We start from the raw sequence: 23,301 nt of genomic DNA on the forward strand, positions 1-23,301 counted from the left end.
GTCCTTTGTTGATAGAATTGGCCTTTGAGCCTATGTAAATAAATTTGAACTTTAGGGGGCGGGGGGTTAATTACATTTCTAGCCATTTTAGGGTCTGGGCTTGCTAGAAGAATGTAAGTGGGGTCTGTTCTGTTCCTGTACCTTAAAAGGAGAGTCCAGTTAAGTTAGCTTGCAGTTGAAAGCAGGTTTAAAACAAACTTAAGGAAGCATTTCTTCTCACAGCACAGCGTCAGTCTGTGGAATTCATTGACAATGGGATACTGCGGAAGCCAAAGGAGTAACTGGGTCCAAAGAGAATTAGGTAAGTTCATGGTGGACAGGTCCATAAGTGGCTATTAGCCAAGATGGTCAGAACCTTTTGGTGTGTCCCGCAGTTCAGCTGAAGGAGTGCTCTATTGTACGTCAAAATTACCAAGCGGTGAATATAACAAATCTCCTCTTTCTTTACTAACCTGTCTCCCTTTTCCTTCTTCCCAGCCTGTGTTTCTTATTGCTTGTCTCACTATGGCTAAAAACTTAATTTGTATATGCTTTGGGGGCAGAGACAGTGTCTTCATTTGTTTAGAGAGCACCTGCAGACCTTGTGGGATTGCCTAAGTAAATAATGTCACCAAGCCCCAGAGTAGCAGTGCGCCCAGTGCTCCTGCAGAGAGCAACCCTCTGAACCAAGAATAAGGAAGAAGCAAAGGGTAGCTGGATTCCCCAGTGACCCAGTGTTTCCTCTGAAAAGGAGATAATGACAAGTACGACTTACATTGATGGTTTCAGTGCATGAAGCACTGCCTGTTTATGTCTGGTTCAAACAGAGCCTGCCATTTCAAAAAGTGTTAAGTTTCCTTTTCTTACATGACAACAAATTCACTACCAGCCTTCATTAAATGCAATAAAAAGGCTCCTCACACACAAAGGCTACGTCTAGACTGGCCACATAAGACGGAATAGGCATGCAAAACAGGCAAGTCAGAATAGGGAAATCCACGGGGGATTTAAATATCCCCCACGGGATTTAAATAAACATGGCCGCCGCTTTTTTTCCGGCGTGGGGAAAAGCCGGAAAAGAGCGTCTAGACTGGCACGATCCTCCGGAATAAAGCCCTTTTCCGGAGGATCTCTTATTCCTACTTGCAAGCGCTCTTTCGCAAAAAGGCGTGTGTGGACGGGGAAGAAGGAGTTCTTTTGGAAGAAGAGGAAAAAGCACTTGTGCCCTGGTGGTCATTCTGTCCATTGCAATCACAGTTTACATGTGAGAGAGCATCCATTCAGTCTGGACTCTATCGTTTGAAAACGCAGATTGCTTTTTTGATGCGCCTTTCTGTGGACGCTCTCTTTTGGAAGACGTTTTTCTGGAGGATCTTTTCCGAAAACAGCTTCTTCCAAAAGAAGCCTGCAGTCTGGTTGTAGCCTTACAGTTTTTTCCTCTCCATTTAGCTTTTTACATTTCAAAATAGCAGCTCCTCACTTTGTCCCTGCAAGACCTTAGGCAGACCTAAGTTGGGCTCTTTCTCTCACCACTCCCACCTCCAAATTGAATCTCCCTCTCTTGCTCAGCTCTCCCCTCGCTGAGCTTTAGCAGCCACCCCTGCATTGCCCCATGCCTGTTGTGGGAGAATTGAAGTTAAGAACACAGCCCCACCTGCCACTATTGGACTGGTCTTTCAAACAGTTCATCTGAAGAGGGAGGAGGGGTAAAATAGGCTAGTTCTTGCACTTCCAATACAAATAAACAAACAGAATAAACATGGAACCCATCATTGATATGTGATAAACAGCAAAACTCCAAAGTATCTGTGGTCTCTATTGCTTTCCTCGCTAACCCTTATACATAGCTACAGCCTGTTAAAATAATCCTAGGGCTGACCTAGTACTTGCCTTTGGTGCATCCTGAAGCACTTTACCCAGATGTGTGATAGAAACGTAGCCGTGTTAGTCTGGTGTAGCTGAAACAAAAAACAGGACTATGTAGCACTTTAAAGACTAACAAGATGGTTTATTACGTGATGAGTTTTCGTGGGCCAGACCCACTTCCTCAGATCAAATAGTGGAAGAAAATTGTCATAACCGTATATACCAAAGGATACAATTTTAAAAAATGAACACATATGAAAAGGACAAATCAAATTTCAGAACAGAAGGGAATGTGGGGGGGGGGAAGGTAAATGTCTATGAGTTAATGATATTAGAGGTGATAATTGGGGAAGCTATCTTAATGGGTAAGATAATTAATGTCTTTGTTAAAGCTTAGGTGTAAAGTATCGAATTTAAGCATGAATGACAGTTCAGAGGATTCTCTTTCAACTGTAGTCTTACCTGAATCCTGCTTCAAAGACCTTTTAAGACTACACTTGATAGAGAATCTTCTGAACTGTCATTCATGCTTAAATTTGACACTTTACACCTAAGCTTAAACAAAGACATTAATTATCTTACCCATTACAAAGATAGCTTCCCCAATTATCACCTCTCCCAATTATCACCTCTAATATCATTAACTCATGGACATTTACCTTTCCCCCCCCCCAATTCCCCTTCTGTTCTGAAATTTGATTTGTCCTTTTCATATGTGTTCATTTTTTAAAATTGTATCCTTTGGTATATACGGTTATGACAATTTTCTTCCACTATTTGATCTGAGGAAGTGGGTCTGGCCCACGAAAACTCATCACGTAATAAACCATCTTGTTAGTCTTTAAAGTGCTACATAGTCCTGTTTTTTGTTTTACCTAGATGGATAAGCATTATCTCCTTCATTTCCCACCACTGGGAAAGCTCCACCCACTGAGCAGGACCTGACCTGGCGACTGACACATGCTGAGTCAGTGACAGAGCTGGCAAGAGCAGCAACATCCTTAGTCTCCTTGCTGATCTGCCACTGTGTTCTCAGCACCACAAAGCCAGTAGCTGCATTCAGGAAAGGGAGCTGTGGGAGGTCTAGGAAGCTGCCATGGCTCAAGGAGAAGTGTGGGTTTTTTTTTTCAGAATAAGCTTAGTGTGGAAGGGACTCAGGGATGACTTGAATCAATGTGGAGCTTAGCTATTTCAAAATTGAGTATGAAATAGAACACATTCCCCCACCCCAAAATCATGATTCTTGTCTTTGGGTCATGTGCATCTGAAGGAGAATTGTGTAAGTAGTCATGACCTCAGTCATGTGGTCATAAAACCTTTCATGTGTCTGGGCTCATGAGGCTGGGGAGGAAGGGTTCTGACCTATGGGAGGCAGAGGATGCAGAAGTTGAGGGAGCAGGAGCGGGCAGTGTCTGTTTGGGAGGTTCTGGACTGTGGGAGAGCAAAGGGAGATGGCAGAGTAGGAGCTGAAGGAGGGGAGACTTGAGAATGTGTGTGTGTGTGTGTTGGCACTGGAAGAGGGAAGTAGGTACTGCATGGGGAAGTTCCTGAGTGTGAAAGGAAGCAGGTGATGAAGAGGGCAAGTGCGTGCTATGGGGAGAGTTCTGAGGGCTGAGATCCTGGGAAAGCCAGAGAAAGTGATTCCAGGAACATCATGAGTAGCAAAGAGCTGGATCTCCAGCCCGGCCTGCCTCATCAGCTAGGGAAAAGAAGCAGGTATTGCTGTGAAGCAAATATAACTGTCGCTCCTAGAGGGAGCTCCTAGGCAGCGGTGAAAGGAATCACATAGAAATGTACAGAGTTGGATCCATCACAGTCCCATAAGATATGTGCATTAAAAGGTGGGGGGATCCACAGGAAAATGAAGGGGTGGAAAGTGAGTTCCATATTTGTGCTCAGCTCTGGTGAAAGTTCAGTGCTAGTTAATAATTGACAGTACCATTCTTTTGTCTTCGTGCCAGACAGGCACTCAGGTGTCAGCTACCGTTACAGCAGTGTGAGGAAGCACTGGGGAGCAGGAAGAGAGCACATGAACCTACAATGAGTCATACTCAAGAAACAGGCGCCAAATTCAAGCTTGTATCGTGGGAAGAGAAGCTCTTTTTGTAAATCCAGCGGGGAAAAGAAAAAAATTCCATAAGACTAAAAGCTTAAAAGCATCTCCAAGATGTGTTTGCTCACGCTGCTCTGGATACACAGCTTGTTTAGAGCTCTGTTTACAGGTGAGTCCTTTATTCTACTGTTTTGTATATCCGATGAATGACAGAGATCACTGGACGATTCAGTCCTAAATAGAGTGGAGAACATGTAGCGTAAAGAAAGGAAAGCAGAAGGGAGGGAGTGAACAGATGCCCTGTTCTGTCAGACAAGTCTTATAACAATACTAGCAAGAGTGAGCAATGCCACATTTTGGCAGGGACAGAGAGGGGGAAAATTTCCTTTTCACCTTATCCAATAATTCTATAAATTTCCACTTACAATAAATATCAACAAATAGGTTTAAAGAACAATGAGCACTTTATTTCTGTAGTATTTTTTTTGTCCTCTCATGATATAAAAAGGAGACCTTACATAAAAAGGAAAAGCACCTAATTTAAAGCAGATAAAAGACTATGCTTTTCCACACAGTGTACAATAAGCTTGCGGAACTTATTGCTACTGCATAATGATGTCAAGTGTTTGGCAGGATCCAGCTAGAATCAGACAGTTGCCTGAGAACATCCCAGTCTCATCTGTTTAGGATCTATTTAACTGTTAAATAGATTTAAAGTTTTCTGCTTTAGGGCATTAGCTAACCTCCAGGAGATGTTACAAAGAAATGCCACTGAAAAGAGATTATTCTGTAAATTCCCACCTTGGAGTACTTCCCCTGCTAATTGTTATAGTCAGAGATTGGATACTGCCCCAGATGAGCCATTAATTTATTCTGCTATGGCAGATTCCCGTGTTCCCAGTGGGAATTTAGGTTTTGCCAAAATGGGCAGCCTCCTGCCGTGTTTGCAACCTATATAGTAACACAAACATTGCAGCCTTTTGTTTATGCTTGGGTGACAGAAAGTTAAACTGATTAGAACAGAAATAGAACAGTTCAGCCTAGTCTCATGTCCAAAGCTAATGAAAATCCAAAAGCAAATAGCAATGAATAGGGGAAGGTGTATTTTTAAAAGCTGTTTTCTGTGATGTTCATCTCAAGTGATGTCAATTTCTTCTTAAAATAATTTTAGAAGAAAGGTTTTCCTACAGTGACTCGGGATCTGATCCTAGACCCTTATTTGTAGGATTACAACAGCTACTAAGCAGTGTACATGAATGAGCACTAGGAGCAGTGATATTCACAGAGAGCAGAGTGTAGTCACAGAAAAGAGCAAAGTCCACTCTCCTGCCTGTTTCGTGAAGGGGCAGGGCAGGTGCCAGAGGAAGCACCTGGGATCATGTGGCAGACTGTTCCTCTGTAGTACAAGGAGGGAAATGAAAGATCAAATCCAAAGTTAAGAGCTGGGACCTCGCTGCTCTGTACTACCCTGAAGTCATCTTTCCAGGCTGTGGTGATAAGTGACAGCAGAGCCCCTTTTCTCCCTTGCTGTATCTCAAATTACATGCAAGTCAGGTCTAAGTGCTGTTTTGAAAACCTAAGCTCACCCATGATCCATCTGGGATTTTGTTTGAGATCATGAAAGAGCTGGGAAGAAACATTCTGATGTGTGTCACAAGTCTCTTTTGAGGCCATGAGTGGAGGGAGTACTGCACCATGCAGGTTAGATCAGTCTCACTGATGCCCTGGATGATTCAGCATGTAGTGTTTCTCTGGCCAGGCAGTTCCTCGATCTGATTACATAGTAGGGTTCGTCTAGACTGGCATGATTTTCCGGAAAATTTTTTCCATTAAAAGCATTTGCGGAAAAGAGCATCTAGATTGGCACGGACGCTTTTGCGCAAAAGCACTTTTTGCGGAAAAGCGTCTGTGCCAATCTAGACACGGTTTTGCACAAGAAAGCTCCGATCGCTATTTTTGCCATCGGGGCTTTTTTGCACAAAACAGTTTTTAGCTGTCTGCACTGGCCCTCTTGCGCAAAAGCATTTCCGGAAAAGGGCTTTTGCCTGAATGGGAGCGTGAAAGTATTTGCGCAAGAAGCACTGATTTTGTACATTACAAAGTCAGTGCTCTTGAGCAAAATCAAGCGGCCAGTGTAGACAGCTGGCAAGTTTTTCCGCAAAAGCAACTGCTTTTGTGGAAAAACTTGCCAGTCTAGACACAGCCTAGGTGTATGGTAGGACTAGTAAGAAAAACTTTTATTTGTAGATAATCCACACATGGCACCCAAATGTACAGAAGTGGGAAACAAATGAGACGGTAGAGGTTTCTTCCCTGGGAGAGGAAGAGCCAGGCACAGCTAATGGGTGAACTATGTCCTAGGAGATAAAGGGACTTAGCAAGGTAAAGAGAGGATTAGGGGGCAGACAAGTAGAAGGGCAGAGGAGATCCAACCAAACAGGAGGGAGGTAGAGTCACAAAGGGAGACTGGGTGATAAACTTCTAAAAAAGGGCAAAAGACTTTACACAGATGAAAAAACTCTCTATATCCTCCCCTGCTATTCCTTCACAATGTTGGGCATTGCTGCAACTGCTTCAAGTCACTATGGTGTAATGATTTATTTAATGGAGGCTAATTCACGTGATAGGGAATGGAAGGGCAGGTGTCTGTAAGTTAATCTTTGTAAGGTCTGGCCCGCCCCACTAGGAATAGATTTTAGACCCCTTAAATCTGGTACTATCTTTGCACATCTGAAATAGAGCTCAACAAGCATGTGCGGCAACTCTCATTGGGCAAAGCTTGTTTTTTATTTCACTGCTTCATCTCTAGGGAAGGATTTCAGTGAAGAATTTTCATTTTGTACTCCCTGGCCTTATAGCTGGCTAAATGAGAGCTCCTTTGTGAACTTCCTCTGAGTTCTGTCATGCCTAACTCATCTCTGAGTTATCGCAGCTTGCAACGACTTGGAAACGTCTGTCACTGTCTCCCCAGGCAAAAACAGTCCACACAGAGTAAAGGAGCACTTCAGAAGGCTGTCCGCGGGACCTATTCCTCCATGTGTTACTTGGATAATACAAGGCTTCTATCTAACACTTTCTGTTTCATCCTGCCTATAACCAGCTCTTAACCCAGCCTGGAATATCTCAAGCTGTGTTAATTATTACTTTCCTATGACCACTGTCAAAGTCAGACAGGACTCACAGATTTGTTAGACTGCTGTTTATTAGCAAAGCTGCTCTGCTAAAATGTACCCAGAAAATGTGAGTACCATGCAAGGCTCAAACCCCTTAGATTTATGCAGTCAAAAGAAAGCCAACTTTACAAGATTAAAAGGTGGCAAAACTTCACATGATTAGTATGAGACTAGTCAAATATCTTCATTTCCACATCAAGCACACAGCAATTGCTTGTCCATATCTCCCTGGTTATCTCAATTACTTTCTGCATAACACCTAATGTTTCCTTTTCCTGTTACCCCAGGTGTACCTGGCTAGCACTCTGATTTGCATACCTACAAACAACATTAACATACTTTTCTCCTTCCTGTTCAGAGACAAACAGGATTCCTTCAACTTATTCAATTATTATAGCATAATTCATCTTTCTCTTACAATATAATTCTTTCTGCTTTCACACCACGCAGGCCAGGAAACTGTGTGTCACTTGCAGAGTATCAAAGGGGTAGCCGTCTCAGTCTGAATCTGCAAAAGCAACAAGGAGTCCTGTGGCATCTTATAGACATTTGACGAAGTGGGTCTTTGCCCACGAAAGCTTATGCTCCAATAAGTCTGTTAGTCTATAACATGCCACAGGGCTCCTCGTCGCTGTCGCTTGTAGAGTATCTCTCTCACAGAAGACCTAGGCATCTGGTAGCATCTCAGATGCAACACATCCACACTGTGGTCCTGGGTCTATGTGATATACATACATGCACAATGTGATGTGCCAGGGCTGTCATAGAGATTGCCTCCATGGCTGGTGCTGTCTCTCTTTCAATGTGAACCTTGATATGATTCTGTTTCCAGGTGCCAATGAAGTAGTGAGATGTGAGAGAGTTCCTGCAGCAGCCATAGGTGAAGATGTGACCCTGAAATGTCAATTTACACACCCTGACGATGTTTTACAAGTCACATGGCAGAAGCTGGAAGGCTCGTCATACAAAAACATAGCTACCTACAGCAAGGCACATGGAATCAGGTTCATAGGGCCTGTCAACAAGAAAGTTTGCTTTAACGATACAAGCCTGAGAGCATCATCCATCACGCTACGTGATATAGGACTAGAGGATGAAACCTGTTATAAGTGCATCTTCAATGCATTTCCACGCGGCTCTGTTAGCTCAGAAACTTGCTTCGTTGTGCAATGTATGTTTTAAATCCTTTTATTCTCTAATTACGCAGCACCCTCTAGTGGATTGGACCCAGAATATCAGTGTCATTTTTAGTGGACCAACTTCTGTTGGTGTGAGAGAGGATTTTTGGAGCTACAAAAGGTTGCTCTTGTCTGGGAAAGACCCCCAGAGCATCACTGCTAAACACAAGGTTGAACAGATATTTTAGCATAAGTAGTATTGCAATGTACTATTCAAGATGTTGACACCCCTGCAGGCATAGGAGGAAAAGGGTAATTTGTGGGTTACAGATTGTTGTAATAAGGGAGGTCCTACTTCAATAGCTGCAGGCTTATCAAATAGTTGAATCTGAATTGCAGACAAGCCATGGATAATTGTGGAAAAATAATATTGGACCCATGTTGTTTGAAGTAATTTGGAAAAGCAAAGAGTGGGAGTCCTACAAGAGCTGAGGCAGTTTTTCTGTCCTAATTTCAGCTGCAGCCTAATCCATTAACTTAAAATACATGTTGTGTCCACTGACTCTTTCCCATGGAAAAGGTCTTTGTGGTACCTCTTATTAAACCTCCACCACCTACCACGTAGGTGGTTTTTGTCTGTGTTGTTTGTTAAAAGATTGTTACAAAGATTGCAAAGTTAAGCACTCAAAACTTAGAAAATTCTGTGTTTGTGGTCACCAAATACATGATCATTTAATTACAAGGTGGACTAATACAGGAGGTATTAATACAGCTGAATAACCTTCTTCCAGTGTAGTCTTTTAGTGTAATTTCCTATGTTTAATAAAGGACAGGATTAAAACAAATGAACTTGGGTTTACCTGTAACAAGCCCTTGTAACTTGTCATAAATAAGATTGACTCCCTGAGCCTTTGCTATTGCAATGGCCTGCTACCACCACAGAACTAACTTCATTAGCTGGCAGCAGGAGAAGGCTGCTGTTTGAAAGAGGGCAGGGGAGAGGGAGTGGACCACTGGTGCTATGCACTAGCTGAAGAGGGTGGAAACCAGTCCACTCCAGCTTTCTCTGTTCCTTTACTCGACGAGATAGGGAATCCCCTCCCATGCAGGGGACAGCAAATATGAGAGAGAGGAGATGATGGGGTGTAAGCACCTACCCTCTGGGTGTTCCAGGGCTGGAGAACCCCTGGAAACAAAATACTGGGTGCTCCTCACCCTCTGGCAATAACCCCATCAGTTCCTCCCCCTCCCCCAAGCAACTCCAACCTGCCCTGTTTCAGCTGCTAACCAGTTTGCAGCAGGCAGAGGAGCGAAGGCAGCATGTGCATCTGAGAGAGGCTGATAAGGGTGGGGGAAGACAAGATGAGCTGGAGGCAATAAAAGGCAAGGCAGAGTGGCCACTTGGGGAAGAGATGGAGTTAGGGGCAAGGTTGGGGCAGTGCAGGGATTGAAAGCTCCCCTACAACTGAGAAAGATGGCGTCTCTGTGCTGGGATGTATTTGAGGGGCTCTACCCACACCACTGTTGCTACAGCTGTTCTCACAGCCATTCCTAGTCTGATGGGTCTGCAGCTGCTTTGACAGTGACATGAACCTGGTGTTCAATGTTCATGTCTTTGATTATTAATTTGGCAGACAAGAGAAGGAGAATCTATGATATATAATAGTTGAGAACTCAGCTAAACCTGAATGGAATGTCTAGCAGTACCTTAAAGACTAACAAAACATGTAGATGGTATTGTTAGCTTTCATGGGTACAATCCACTTTTTCATCTGAAGAAGTGGGTTGTACCCACAAAAGCTCACGATATCATCTAAATGTTTTGTTAGTCTTTAGGGTGCTGCAAGACTATTAGTCTGTAACTGGAAAAACTTTAAAAAAACAATAAACTCGGCTACCCCCCAAGCTTCTGAGTGGAATGGTTCATGTAGCCCGCTCCCAAAAGCTATGTCTACACAGCGGCGTTATTTCTACATAATGTTGAAATAATGTTGAGCTGGAGGTCTTCTTACTCCAACTCCTGTAACGCTCATTGTACGAGGAGTAAGGGAAGTCAGGGAAAGAGTGCTCTATATCAAAATAACTACTGTGTAGACTGTGCCACAAGTCGAAATAAGCTATTTTGACTTAAGCTACACAATTAGCATAGCTCAAATTGTGTAGCTCATTTCGAGTTTAGCCTGGCTGTGTAGCTGTGCCCAAAGTGGGCTCCTATAGCATGGAGAATTTCCATTCAGAAGTCAATACAGCAACTTCCAGGTTGATTTTTCTCCTGGATTGATGCAAAAGGATGTATCTCCAGACTTACTCCTGGCTTGCCCCTTTCCTAGGGATGTAAGCGACTAGTCGAATAGTTGACTATCTGATAAGCAAAAGCATATCAGATAGTCTACTAGTGCCTTGATTAGTCACTTTCCTCACTTTCTGCCTCTATCAGAGCCAGCAAGGATGGGGGCAGGAGCTGGTGCAGGGGGGAGCTGGCTTAAAAACTGGCTCCCCAGAGCACCATCTATGTGGGGGGCAGGAGAAGCAGGAAGTAGCAGGGGACTGGGAGTCAGCTGACGCTGCGCCTCTGCTTTTTAAATGCCAGCTCTTAATACATTTAAAAATCAGAAGCGCAGGGGGGGAGGGGAACCTGGTGTGAGCCAGGGATCAGCCCAACAGGCTCTTAATATATTTAAAAGGCAGAGCTACAGTGGGGTTAGCTCCCGGTCTGGGAGGTAACCCCGCTGTGGCTCGCCCACTTATCGACTAATCGATGGAAAATCGTCTAGTTGATTAAACTAAATTTAACATCCCTACCCTTTCCCATATGTGGATCCCCAGTTCAGTGGAGGGCTCCCCTTGAATCTAGGGACAGGGAGATGTATCAAAAGTGTGTATCTGCACATTTTTTCCCCTCACAAGAACAGGACCCATGAATGGGCTGAGAGTTTCCTTTAGATTCTGTGAAGAAGATCCCAATTTTATTAAATTTCCAACCTATTCCTCCTTCATAAAAACCCCTACCAAACAGCTAACAAATAATAATGAACGATTTATATCTAAGACTATAAAGGAACATATTGAATATATCAGGAATAACTTGGTTTTCTGTATTAAAACCTTAGAATGTGTCTTAGTTCTTTGGTAACTGTGTAAACAATATTGAAGTTTTCCTTTACACTCTACTTTTTCTCTTAGCAATTCCTGCAGTGAGAACTGAACTCCATTCGCACACGGAGTTCTTCACTGCAGCCTGCTCAGTGACAGCAAAACCTGCCCCAGAAATTTCATGGGAGCCTCATGATGTTCTGATTGGCCAGCCTGAGATACACAGGGTCCAGAACGTAAATGGAACAGTAACAGTGACAAGTGTATGTAACGTGTCTATGATGACCCTGCAATCAAAAAACATCAAGGCCTTCACTTGTATAGTAAACCATACTATGGGAAGGCAAGAGAAGATATTTTACTCATCAGAAAAATATGAAAAATATGAAGGTAAGTTATATCTGGGTGTTGAAATAGGATGGTCTAAAGAGTGGAGAGTAGAGACTTACAAAAAAAAATAGTTGTCCAAAAAAGGTTGGTTCTGTTCCAGTGAGTTAAAGCAGAAATAGTTAATGTATAATCACAGTGAATACAATTGTGGTTAAATCTTGTCTGGTCATTAATTTGCCCTGTGAACTTTGATTTTATAGTGGTTTAGTGGTTTATATCTCAGGGCTTCTTTTTAGTGCCACCGTGAGCTAAAGGTAGTACAATGGAGTTACCAAATTTTTGGAGTGTCCTCCCACCCATCAAAAATGATTGCCCATCCTTAGTCTACATAGTAGCTAGCAGGGAGTTTCCCAACATGGGCGCAAAAAGATGTGCTAGCTCATATCAAGATAGTGTACTAAAAATAGCCGTGTGGTTGAGGCAGCTGGGATGGTGGCAGAAGCTACCAACCATACTGGAGCATGTACTGGGTGGCTAACCTGACTGCGGGTATTCATGCTAAAATCAGGCCGACCCTTGCAGTGTGCACCGATGCTTAGATCACACTTGTATCAGTGCAGCAATTCTCGAGCAGTTTCAGGAGCTTTAGATTAAAGGATGCCCTGTACTAAAGATTCCTTTGGATTTCTTATAATGAATTACCTTATTTCTCATAGAAAAGGACACTGGAGCAGCCCTTTTTTTTTTTTTAGAAATGAAATTTTGTACAGAAAGTATCAGGAACATCAAAATCTTTCATTTTTAATCAGTGCAAACAAAGAGTTTTGAATATTCATTTTCATCATTATTTCATTTATTGACAGCTTTCCTACAGAAAAATCAATAATGATTTTGAGAATAAAATTAAAAGTATACCTTGAAAAGCTACCTTGTTGAATCTTTAATGTAAAAGGGGCCATTCCAAATGGTGTGAAAGGGAGACACTTTTGAAACTTGCAACCTGTTTTTTTTTTTCATATTTCAAGCAGATCTCATAGAAAATAAAGAAATAAAGTGCTAAAGGAATTCTCTTGTCTAATAGTAATTTTTATAAGGAATAGTTACTTAGTACTTTCAGAGCATTTTACAACCCCTAACTAATCCTCAAAACACACATGTGAAATATGGGTTTCTAGAAATAGTGGGATAATGCAAAAACATTATTCATATACATTTTAAGAATGAACAAAACTCTGTGTTTGTATGGGAACAAGTCTGCTTACTCGCTATTCATTTCTGGCTATTTATTAATCCAGTGGTCCCCAACGCTGTGCCCACGGGCACCATGTAGTCTGCTGAGGCATTTATGTGCATCCACCTACTGACCAGGGCCAGCCCGAGCCATTCTTGCACCCCAGGCACCCTGCGCATGCCTAAAATGTCCGGTATTTTCTGATTTTTTTTCCTGGCCAGGAGGTGAAAATACCAGACACCTGGCAACCCTAACGCCCTGGCCCGGGCCTAGTCCCGGTCTCCCCCGCCTCTGGGCCCCGACACTCCTTGACCCTATGCTTACCTGGTTCCACAGGGAAGCTAAATTCTGGCTTGAACAAAAACACAAAATGGCTGCCAGCAAAAAGTCTAAAGACCAAGGCGAAGCAAAGCCTTCCCTAGGTCTTAGTGTTCAACTGCTCCCCTGTTCCTATCCCTATTCTGCTAGTCTTACTCTGCACTCACTCTGAAAGGGACCATGCTTTTTTAATGCTGTTTTATTATTTATTTATTTATTTTTTGCTTAATAAGTCTCAGAGTCCTTTTTTTGCTCAACAACTTTGCTCCCCCCCTTTTTTTTCCTCGACAGAATTTTTTCCCCGATGTGTTTTTTTTTGGGGGGGGGGGGGAGAGTGTTCTGTAATTTTGGTTCAACCATCTGGCAACCCTAGTTGAGGCAGAGCCTGGGAAAGGGGCTGGGACTATGCTCTGCGGGCCTTGGGGTAAGCGCTGAGACTGTGCTGGAGGGGTTGCTAGGGCAGGTGCTGGGACTATGTGGGGGGTGCCAGTGTAGGGGCTGGGACTGTGTTCAGGAGCCTGGGGGGAGAGGTAGGGATTGTGCTGGGTGGGGTGTGTGGCAGGCCCAGGGTAGAGGCTGGGACTATGTTCAGGGTGGGGGTTGGGTTGCAGTGGGAGGGCTGGAGGGTGCCTGGTTCTGGGGGAGGGGTGGGTACACTGAGATAAAGTAGTGGGCTGGGGTGCCTGGCTCTGGGGAAGGGGAGGGGCATTGGGTTGGAGCAGGGAACTGGGGAGTACCTGGTTCTAATGTAAGGGAAGAGGATTGGGTTGGAGCGGGAGGGTGCCTGGCTCTGCGGTAGGAGAGGGGCTATTTTAGTAAATGTTGTGATTTGCATACATTGCATATATGCAGCCACGCTTAGTTGTGGCCTTTGGCATATACCGTGGGTATCATGGCCCCCGGGGCTTCTAAAGTTGAGTCACCCTGGTATAAATAACAGGCAGTAATATACGCCGTCTTAGACTTATCGCATTGCACAATCATAATGCGTGTATTATGTTTCTAATATATTTGTAACACCTGTGAGACTCCCAACCCCTGCGTGTGACTCTCAAGCCCCTGAGTGAGTGTGCCCCCCAGACCCTTGACTGTGAGACTCCCAGCCTCTGAGTGTGGGGTTTAAGCCTGGGGGAGCGATTTAGGGATGAGTGTCTTTCCCACACCACAATTCAAATAAATGTAGTGTTATTATTTGACTGTATTTTCAGTTTTTCTAAGAAATAACTACTATAAATATATAAACAGGAGGGGGCACAATTTTATATGCTTGCCTCAGGAACAAAATTAGCTAGTTACGGCACTGCTCTTCTCCCCCTGTTTTTGAATTGCCTTGGGGTCACCAAGTCTTCCTGAATTGTTAAAACGGGTCACCATCTAGCAAAGGCTGGGAACCATTGCTGTACTGTGAATAAGGAAGACATGACCTGAGATTAGCAATGTTTTGTAAACAGTTCAGAAACAGAAGAAAAGATAATTGTCTGATAATTTATTAATTGGGAATAACTGACCTGCATATTCTGATTTTATTCTTAGTACCTAAAGAAGTTAAACAACACGTCCCGTTCCTACAGTTATAGTCAGAACCAGGGCCGGCTCTAGGCATCAGCAAATCAGGCAGGTGCCAGGAGTGGCATTTCAGAAAAGCAGCTGGCACCACCCCTGGCAATGCCTAGCCCCGCCCCACTGATTTTAAAGGGCCACAGCCCAAGAAACTCCAAAGCTGCGCAGCCAGCTGGCACCAATGCACGCCTGGAGCCTGCTGGCTGCCCCGTCTCCTCTCCTGCTCCTCTCCTCCCCGGTGGTCGCTAAGCAGCCAGCACTGCCCATGGCAATGCCCAGCCCCGCCCCACCGATTTTAGGCTGCGCAGCCAGCACTGGCACCATGTACGCACGGTCCCAGAGCCTGCTGGCCGGCCCTGTCTCCTGAGTCCTGCTCCTCCCCAGCACCCGCTACCTCCTCCAAGAGACTCTCCACTCCAAGCGGAGGCTCCGCTCCACCAGACCAACAGCCTGGACTCAGCCATCAGCCACCCCTCCGCCTACACTGTGTGGAAATCCCAAGTAGGATGCCCCCTTCCTGCGTAGGGTTGCTAGGTGTCCAGTATTCACCTGGACAGTCCGGTATGTTCTCCTCCTGTCTGGAAAAAAAATTCAGAGAATATCGGACACCTGCATATCGGACATCTTTTTTTCCCCAGCCAGGAGGCGAAAATGCCGGGCACCTGGCAACCCTACACTCAGCACCTGGCCTCTCCACCCCCGAACCTCCTCTGGCCCCTAACACCTCCAGCTCCCTTGCTTAGCTGGTTCTGCAGGGCTGCCGGCACAAAATGGCTGCTGGCCAAAAGACCAAGGTTGTCTTAGTGCTCAACCACTCCCCTGTTCCTATCCCTGCACTCACTCTTAAAGGGGACATGCTGTTTCAATGGTGTTTTATTTTTATTTTTTTTGGCTTAAGTCTTGGAGTCTTTTTTTTGCTCAACAATTTTGGTCTCCCTCCTCCCCCCCCCCCCCCCTTTATTTTTCATTCAACAGAAATTTTTCCCAGTGTTATTTTTTTGGGTGGGTAGGGCAGCCACATTTTTTTTTTGCTTGTGGCAGCAAAAAACCTAGAGCCAGTCTTGGTCAGAACTGTATTTAGAACTCAGTGATAGCTAATTCTCAGTATCAGGATTGGACATGTAAGAAAATCTTTGACATCTGTGTGACATTCAGTGTTTGCTAAATTAAATTTCAGCATCTGATGAGGAGAGCAGAACGTGTATCTGGGAAGTACTTTGCATATTTTCTTTTATTCTGATTGCCATAGGACTCATCATTAGCTTTGTGGTATCAAGGAAAAGAAAATGGATTAAGTAAGTTGAATTATCATTTTTCTAGTAAATTATCTTACCTTCCTCTTTCCTGCTCCACAGCTTAAACTACAATGTTAGGTTTCTGCATGACATTTTCCTTTACAAACTTCTATGGACACATACGAACACATCCTTTCCTTTCTGATCCTCATTCAAAGATGTTGCTCTCTGTCTATAATATGCTCTAAAATAAACATGTGTCATCTGAATTTCTTGAGACCTTGAAAACAAACCTTGGCATCTCAGCCCCAGATTTTTGACAAATATAGCCTTAAAGCTTTTGGCGAGATAAATAGAATTGTAATAAAATAATAATCAAATGGTAAAATCGGAGTTACAAATATGATATGTACTATAAAGCTTTTATTAATATACTCTCACCCTTCCTTGGTGACCTGGTGATAAAGGAAAAGGACCACCCTTGCCTCTGGTATTCCAATAGACTTCAGGCCCAGATTCCTCACTTCTTGAATGGGAGGCGCATAAGCCAGTTTAGGAGATGCTACATAGCTAAGAGCCATCAAAACTAACTTAGATTTTTTAAAATAAACTTAAAAACCAACAAATGGTCTGGTAACTTTCGTGAGCACAGCCTATTTCCTCAGATCTCCACGAAAGCTCATGATACCATCTACATGTTTTGTTAGTCTGTACAGGACAAACTTAAAAAACAACAAATGGTCTGGTCGCACTTTATAGACTAACTCGGCTACCCCCTGAAGCTTAGATTTTTTTTACTTTGTTGACATATTTGCAATCAAGAACTAACTGACTAAGATATTTATAAAAATATATATATATTTATATTTTTAGAGTACATCTGCCTGCCTGTGTGTATTTCTGTAAGTCAGTTTATTCAAGAACTCCTATTAAAAGGTAAGAGATGGGGCCACCAAATTTGGTATGCAGCTTTTTCTCCTCACTTTAAAGGAAGGTCAGGGTTTGGTTGTGTCAGGATAACCAGAAGCCCCAGGAAAAAGGACTGTTTCCCATAATATGCAAAGGGAGAGGCTGCTCTCTGGAGGGATGTGACTTTTCTTGTGTGATCTTCTCACCATCCCCACAGTGTTAGTCACTATTGTCATTGTCACATGTCTTCTCTTAGCTAAACAGATGTTACATTATTTTGATGTAGGCACCATATTTCTGTAAAATGCACAGCATGTTTTGGGGCTCTGTAAAAATGCCCTATATTTATATCACAGACAAAAGAGTAGCAGCATGCTCAGCACTCCTGCAGAGAAAAAGCATTTGAACCAAGATGGAGAAGACAGATGCCAGCCCCCACCAACGCCTAAGAGCCAGAGCATTTCCTATCTAAATGAGGTAACAGAAAATCATATTTTTCACATTCATGTCTTATATAAGTCAACAACAACCTAGTAAAGTTTGAGGGTTGAGAGCTATAGTACAGACATTGGATGTCTTCTCTAAAATGAAAAAAACTAAAAAACAACAAATAGTCTAGTAGCCCTTTAAAGACTAACAAAATGTGTAGATGATATCATGAACATGTTTTGTTAGTCTTTAAAGTGCTACTAGACTACTTGTTGTTTTTTAAGTTTTTCTTGTGACTAACTTGGATACCCCTCTGAAGTTTCCTAAAATGGACACTTTAACATTGCATTGTCTTTTGCAGGCTAATTGACCTTCTTATCTCTCCAGACAGACAGGAAAGTCATAGAATGTGAGAAGAAAAACAAATTTGAAAAAGTACTGCTTCTTTGTGAAATACAGAGATAGCCTCAGAGTATTTAAAAGCATGTTTAGCATGTTCTTCACTTAGGAAAATGTCAAGTCCTGACTTCCTGTCTTTTGTTCAGGACTCTGGCAAAATATTTAGAAGATCTGAATATTGATGCCCCGGGAAGCTCTAATTGATTTTCAGCTCTTCGCCCCTTATTCCTCTGTTTTTCCTTAAGAATCAGCCCTTTCTCTCTCAGCCAAAGAGAAGGAAAGTCAAAGCCCAGGCTGATGCCTCAGGTGGTATTTCTATTCAGATCCTCCAAGAATGCAGGATATGTCTACACTATGGGACAAAGTCGAATTAAGCTATTTGACTTCAAGTCGAAGTAGCTTAACTCAACTTTTGGAGCTGTTTACACTGCAGCTGAAGGGAGCACCCTCTTCCTTTGACTTTCCTTACTTGAAATGGAAGCAGGACTACTGGCATCGACCCTCTCAGTTCGAATTAGCTGCCTTAACGAGATCTGCTAATTCAAACCCCAGGAGAACGACAGCTGCAGCTTCGATCTTCCTCTGTAGTGTTAGATGTACCTTCACTGAGCTCCTCCAGCAACAATACACGAGAGGAAATGCATGAATGATGGGATTCCAATGTGGAAATAAACAGCAATGGAACCCTTTAGTAAAGGAAGGACTGATACAGAGCAAAACCTTAAAGCAGGGGTCCCCTCTGAAGCTTCCCCCAAAATGTTTGTTATACCCTTTTGGTTTCATGGATGTGAAAGAGAATAATATTACTATTGGCATCCAGTCATTTAGTTATAAAACTTTCATGTGTCTTGTAAGCACCACCAGGCTTCTTATATGTTCCTTAATCTAACTTGTTAATATCCATTTACTTATTAAAATATGCTATGTCATAAAATCTCTTACTGACTTCTCAGAATTCTGTGCAGTTTATCTTTCTGCTAGTGTTTTTTCCTTATTGCTTTTCCCTCTCTGATAATAAAACCTTTACCTTTAGTACAACATAACTGTCACTTGTTCTTGCAGCAGGAAAACCAAGGAAGTTCTTGCATTAAGAGAAAAACAAAAAAGGAGAGTCCTGCAATGGTACGCAGATCAATGTTCCAAGAAGAAGGAGGAAAGAATGAGGAAAGCAATCTGAATAATTCACTTATGGAAGGGATTAAAGAGATGAATGACTAAATTTTTAAAAATTAGAGAGAGGGTACAATTTCACTGTTGAAAATGAAAAAGTGGGGAAGTCAATGTCCCTAACTCAACATTCAAACCAGCCACAAAGAAGAACTTTTTCAAAGCACTGGGCAGTATTATAGAGACACCCCCCATCTACAACATGATTTAGACACAAAAATAGCTGAAAGGGGACATTTTCCCTCGCCTTTGTTTATGGTGTCTAAAAGTTACATGTCTCTTCAGACAATCCACTTGGTCCAAGACTTGTAGATGGAAAACATGTAGATGGGGATGGAGGGAAAATGGATCACACACTTTCCCTTCTCACCATCCCCACACAAATAATAGCTGTGACTAGAACTGTATGAATAATGGATTTCTTGATTTGTTGGCAATTCCAAGAAATTGAAAAATATATTATTTGGATCAAACTGAAAACATTAAAAAAAATTCTCAGCAAACCTAGGTTGTTTCATTTTGGGGTCAAGCTAAATGTTTTGGCTGAGCACTCCCATGTTTGATATTTTAAATCAAATTTAAAATAAATTTTGAAACAAAACTATTTTTCCAGTTGGAAATATCAAAATGTTTCAGTTTTTGAAAACCATTTTTACTCATTTGAAAACCAATTTTCCCAATTCAGCAAAATTCATGCAATTCCTCAAAGTTTTGGTGTGTCTAAATCTTTTTTTCTCTATAGATAAAGTTTGATTTTAAAAGGTTTACTATGTTGTAGCTGTGACACCTGATACATGGAAATTTCCATTTAACTGTATCCCTTTTACACTCTGCAGTTTACTTGGTACCCGGTACTTCAGGAAGATGGAAAAATGTACTTATGTCAGGTGAATACAATGAAGAGAAATTGTAAAAATGCAGTTTTTAAATCTCTCACCATCTTCTTGTAAACTTTCTCCTCTGCTTTACTTTCAATTTTTCTGTGTACAGGGCTACTTTGCCAACCGCATTTATTCTGCAATCAAAGAATTAAAACATTTACTCTTAGAAAGTTTGAAATGAGAGTGTTCTTTCCTTTTTGATCGCAGTGAATGTCTCCTTTAGAATGATTAACCAATATCAGTTATGTATGTTTTACAATCACCAGAGCATATATGGTCTAACAGCGAAGATCTTCATCTCTCTTCCACTTCTACAATTCAAGCCTTTTTTCTCTTGAGAGGCAATGTAAATTAACTTCCTATATATTAGGACGTCAGCAGCAGAGTTTCATCAGACATAAAAACATAGAAGCATCAGACTTAAAAATCTATCTGATATTTCATCTTACCAGCATAGTTACTAAATGGAAACTTTCCATATACTAGGACTTCAGCTGTGGAGTTTCATCAGACGTGTTCAAAAGCACTCACTGGCTGAAAGAAAAAAGTCCTAGTAAGAACAGGGAAATGCAATGCAACATAGGCTGGCTCTTTGAAGGGAGTTGGGTTCTGGCCTACATCAGTCTAGTTATCTGTTTCCCAGAGGCCAGTAAGAGGAGGGGCTGGGGACTAGCCTCCCCTCAAGTTGTCTGGGGCTAGAGACTTTGAATTAAAAACACAGCAAAGAGTTCACAGCTCACAGTCCTCTGCTATTACATTGTCTGGAAGCTGCCCAGAATTGCTACGGCTATTTAAAGCAGTGTTTCTCGACCAGTGGTATGAATACCCTTAGGGGTACTCAAGAGAAGTCTGGGGGGAAGGGAGAACATCAACACAACTGAAATTTGGAGAAAACTGAATTTTTGTTTTAAGTTTTACAGTGCTTTATTATTTTTGTACTTACACTAGGGTAGATGTAACTTTGATCTGTAAGCCATCACTTGTAACCACTTAAGTCCTACCTTTTATATTTAATAAAGTCACTGTTGTTTATTAATAAACCCAGTGCAAATCATTGTTACCTGGGGGGGGGGGACAACAGCATCCACATAGTTCTCTTTCATTGATAAAGGGGACAAACAAATTATGAGCTTGCTGTATGTACATTTTATACAGAGTATAACAGATTTATCTGGGAGTCTGATCCCACTGGAGCTGTGCATCTAGCTGATCTGTCAAGTCCCTGTGACTGAGCCTTCCCAGAGCTGATCTGATCTCAGTGTCTGCGTTGCTCTGCTGTAGGCTGTGACTCCAACTCTGTGTCATCACTGAAGACAGGAGGGTCTGGCTAAGCAAAACAGGATAGTGGAGTATCCCAGGGGGCAAGTTGTCTGGCCCAGTGGTATTTTAGAATATCAGGTGATACTCTCAAAGGGATCTCTGTGACCAAACCCATCAAATTGTAGTAGCATCAGTTTCCTGCGTGGTGGGAGGGCACAACATTAAGGCTGCGTCTACACTGGCGGCTTCTTGCACAAGAACAGCTCGTCTTGTGCAAAAACTTGCCGGGTGTCTACACTGCACCTGCGTTCTTGCACAAGTAAATTTAAATTTAGCATCGGAAAACAGGGCTTCTTCCGGAAGAGTTATTCCTCACAAGGAATAAGCCCTCTTGCGCAAGAGCTCTTGCACAAGAGGGCAGTGTAGACAGGCAACATGAATTTCTTGCGAAAGAAACCTCTCTGGCTAAAATGGCCATCAGAGCTTTCCTGTGCAAGAGAGTGTCCACACTGCCATAGACTCTCTTGTGCAAAAGCACATCTCTTGAGCAAAAGCAAATGCCAGTGTAGACCCGCTCTTGTAGAACACTTTTTGCGCAAGAACTCTTCCGTTCTGAACTCTTTGAGTTTAGGCTGAGGGTGTCTGCATAGTGGGGCTATTCTGTAAGGCCTAGTTTTTCCTAGGAGAAAAGGTGTGCTCTTAGTTGCATGAGCTCGTATTAGGTAATTTGAAGTAAACACCTAGCAAAAACAACGCAGTTTGGGTACGTCTAGATTAAATCCCTCTGCCGACCAAGGCATGTAAAGTAGACTACCCGACATAGTCAATGAAGCAGAGATTTAAATATCCCCGGCTTCATTAAAATAAAAATGGCCGCCATGCTGTACTGGCTCAGCTGATCGCCGGCACAGCGCACGAGTCAAGATGTGGATCGATCAACAAGGGAAGCCTTTGTCGACTGATCCTGTAAACCTCGTTTCACAAGGCATAAGGGATCGGTCAACAAAGGCTTCCCTTGTCGACCGATCCGCATCTTGACTCACGCGCTGTGCCAACGATCAGCTGAGCCGGCACTGCGCGGCGGCCATTTTTATTTTAATGAAGCCGGGGAGATTTAAATCCCCGCTTCACTGACTATGTCAGGTAGACTATTACATGCCTCTGTCGGCAGAGGGATGTAATCTAGACGTACCCTTTGAGTTTCCACATATCAAAGTAAACACTACGCTCCCATCCTCAACTTGCTAATGCAGGTGAAAACTACCCACTGACGTGTCTTCATTAGAATCTTGCCACACAAACACCAATCCTAACAGACCAGTCTATGTCAGTGGTTCCCAAGCTTTTTTATACTATAGACTGGCAAATCCATTCACAAACGTTTGGTGGACTGGTAACATATTATTTGCATAGCTGCATAGTCATTATACAAAGAATGAATATGCAGGAGCTTCAGGGGGTAGCCAAGTTAGTCTGTTACAGAAAAAAAACAGCAAGCAAATGGTCTGATAGCACTTTATAGACTAACAAAACATGTAGATGGTATCATGAGCTTTCGTGGGCACAACCCACTTCTTCAGATGACCGGAGTTATGACTAGAGGATAAGAAAACTTGAAATAAATAGGAGAAGGGAAGCGGGGGGAGGAGGATGGGGGGGGTCCACCACCTCCCCCCCCCCCCATACATAAAGTATCAGGAGAAAGGGTGCTAAACTTGAGTAGATAAAGATCAAAGTCAGTGGATGGATTGCTAAGGCAGGAAGCATACCATTCAGAAAGTTGTTAGTACCTTTAGTGATAAAGGCTCCACCACGCCATATATTGATTATGTCCATAAGTAATTGAATTGAATTTGCTTTCCCTGTGGATTTGGCTTGAGGAGCTGGCCTGTGACAAGAAAGCCACCTTCAGATCTGTGAGATTATGGTTAGGTAAACAGAAATGTTCTGCCACTGGCTTCTGAGTATTTTCGTATATCCGATTTGTGTCCATTGATTCTTTCACGTTGAGAACGTGGATATGCAGATATACAAATAAATGTTACCTGTCCACCAACCCATTCACTCACTGACCCTGTCACTGCACATCCCTCTACCTCCAACCCCAGAACCCTCTGACCCCATCCAGCTGTAGAGCCTGTTCTATACCCAGCTAAGTGGTTATGTTTATCTTTTGTTGCTTGTCTCTCTGCACCACTGTTGGATTGTAGTGGGGCAGGAGCAGTTGAGAGGAGGAGCAACATCAGGAGATTGCTTAATTCTGCAGTGATTGGAAAGAAATTGTTGCAGGTGAGTACAAG

At 42.8% G+C, this 23,301-nt stretch overlaps 1 protein-coding gene across 1 annotated transcript; it reads left to right on the top strand.

Annotated features, from left to right (window-relative positions):
• The first annotated feature begins 120 nt into the window (after window positions 1–120).
• Window positions 121–19,911, top strand: LOC102461213 (OX-2 membrane glycoprotein-like). Its single transcript, XM_089773130.1, has 8 exons — window positions 121–301; window positions 3,807–4,067; window positions 7,904–8,242; window positions 11,373–11,672; window positions 15,971–16,016; window positions 16,830–16,892; window positions 17,222–17,342; window positions 18,756–19,911. The coding sequence occupies exons 2-8, from the start codon at window positions 4,013–4,015 to the stop codon at window positions 18,909–18,911; spliced, it is 1,080 nt and encodes a 359-aa protein (XP_089629256.1). The 5' UTR covers window positions 121–301; window positions 3,807–4,012; the 3' UTR covers window positions 18,912–19,911.
• Window positions 19,912–23,301: the final 3,390 nt, after the last annotated feature.

The sequence above is a fragment of the Pelodiscus sinensis genome, chromosome 1 (assembly GCF_052426305.1).
Source record: "Pelodiscus sinensis isolate ZL-2025 chromosome 1, ASM5242630v1, whole genome shotgun sequence".
In the NCBI taxonomy this organism is placed as follows: Eukaryota; Metazoa; Chordata; order Testudines; family Trionychidae; genus Pelodiscus; species Pelodiscus sinensis.

Coding starts and splice junctions, on each gene's coding strand:
- LOC102461213 (XM_089773130.1), top strand. CDS start 4,013: ATGTGTTTGCTCACGCTGCTCTGGATACACAGCTTGTTTAGAGCTCTG. Junction 8,243..11,372: donor AACTTGCTTCGTTGTGCAAT/GTATGTTTTAAA, acceptor TTTTTCTCTTAG/CAATTCCTGCAGTGAGAACT. Junction 16,893..17,221: donor TCAAGAACTCCTATTAAAAG/GTAAGAGATGGG, acceptor TTTATATCACAG/ACAAAAGAGTAGCAGCATGC.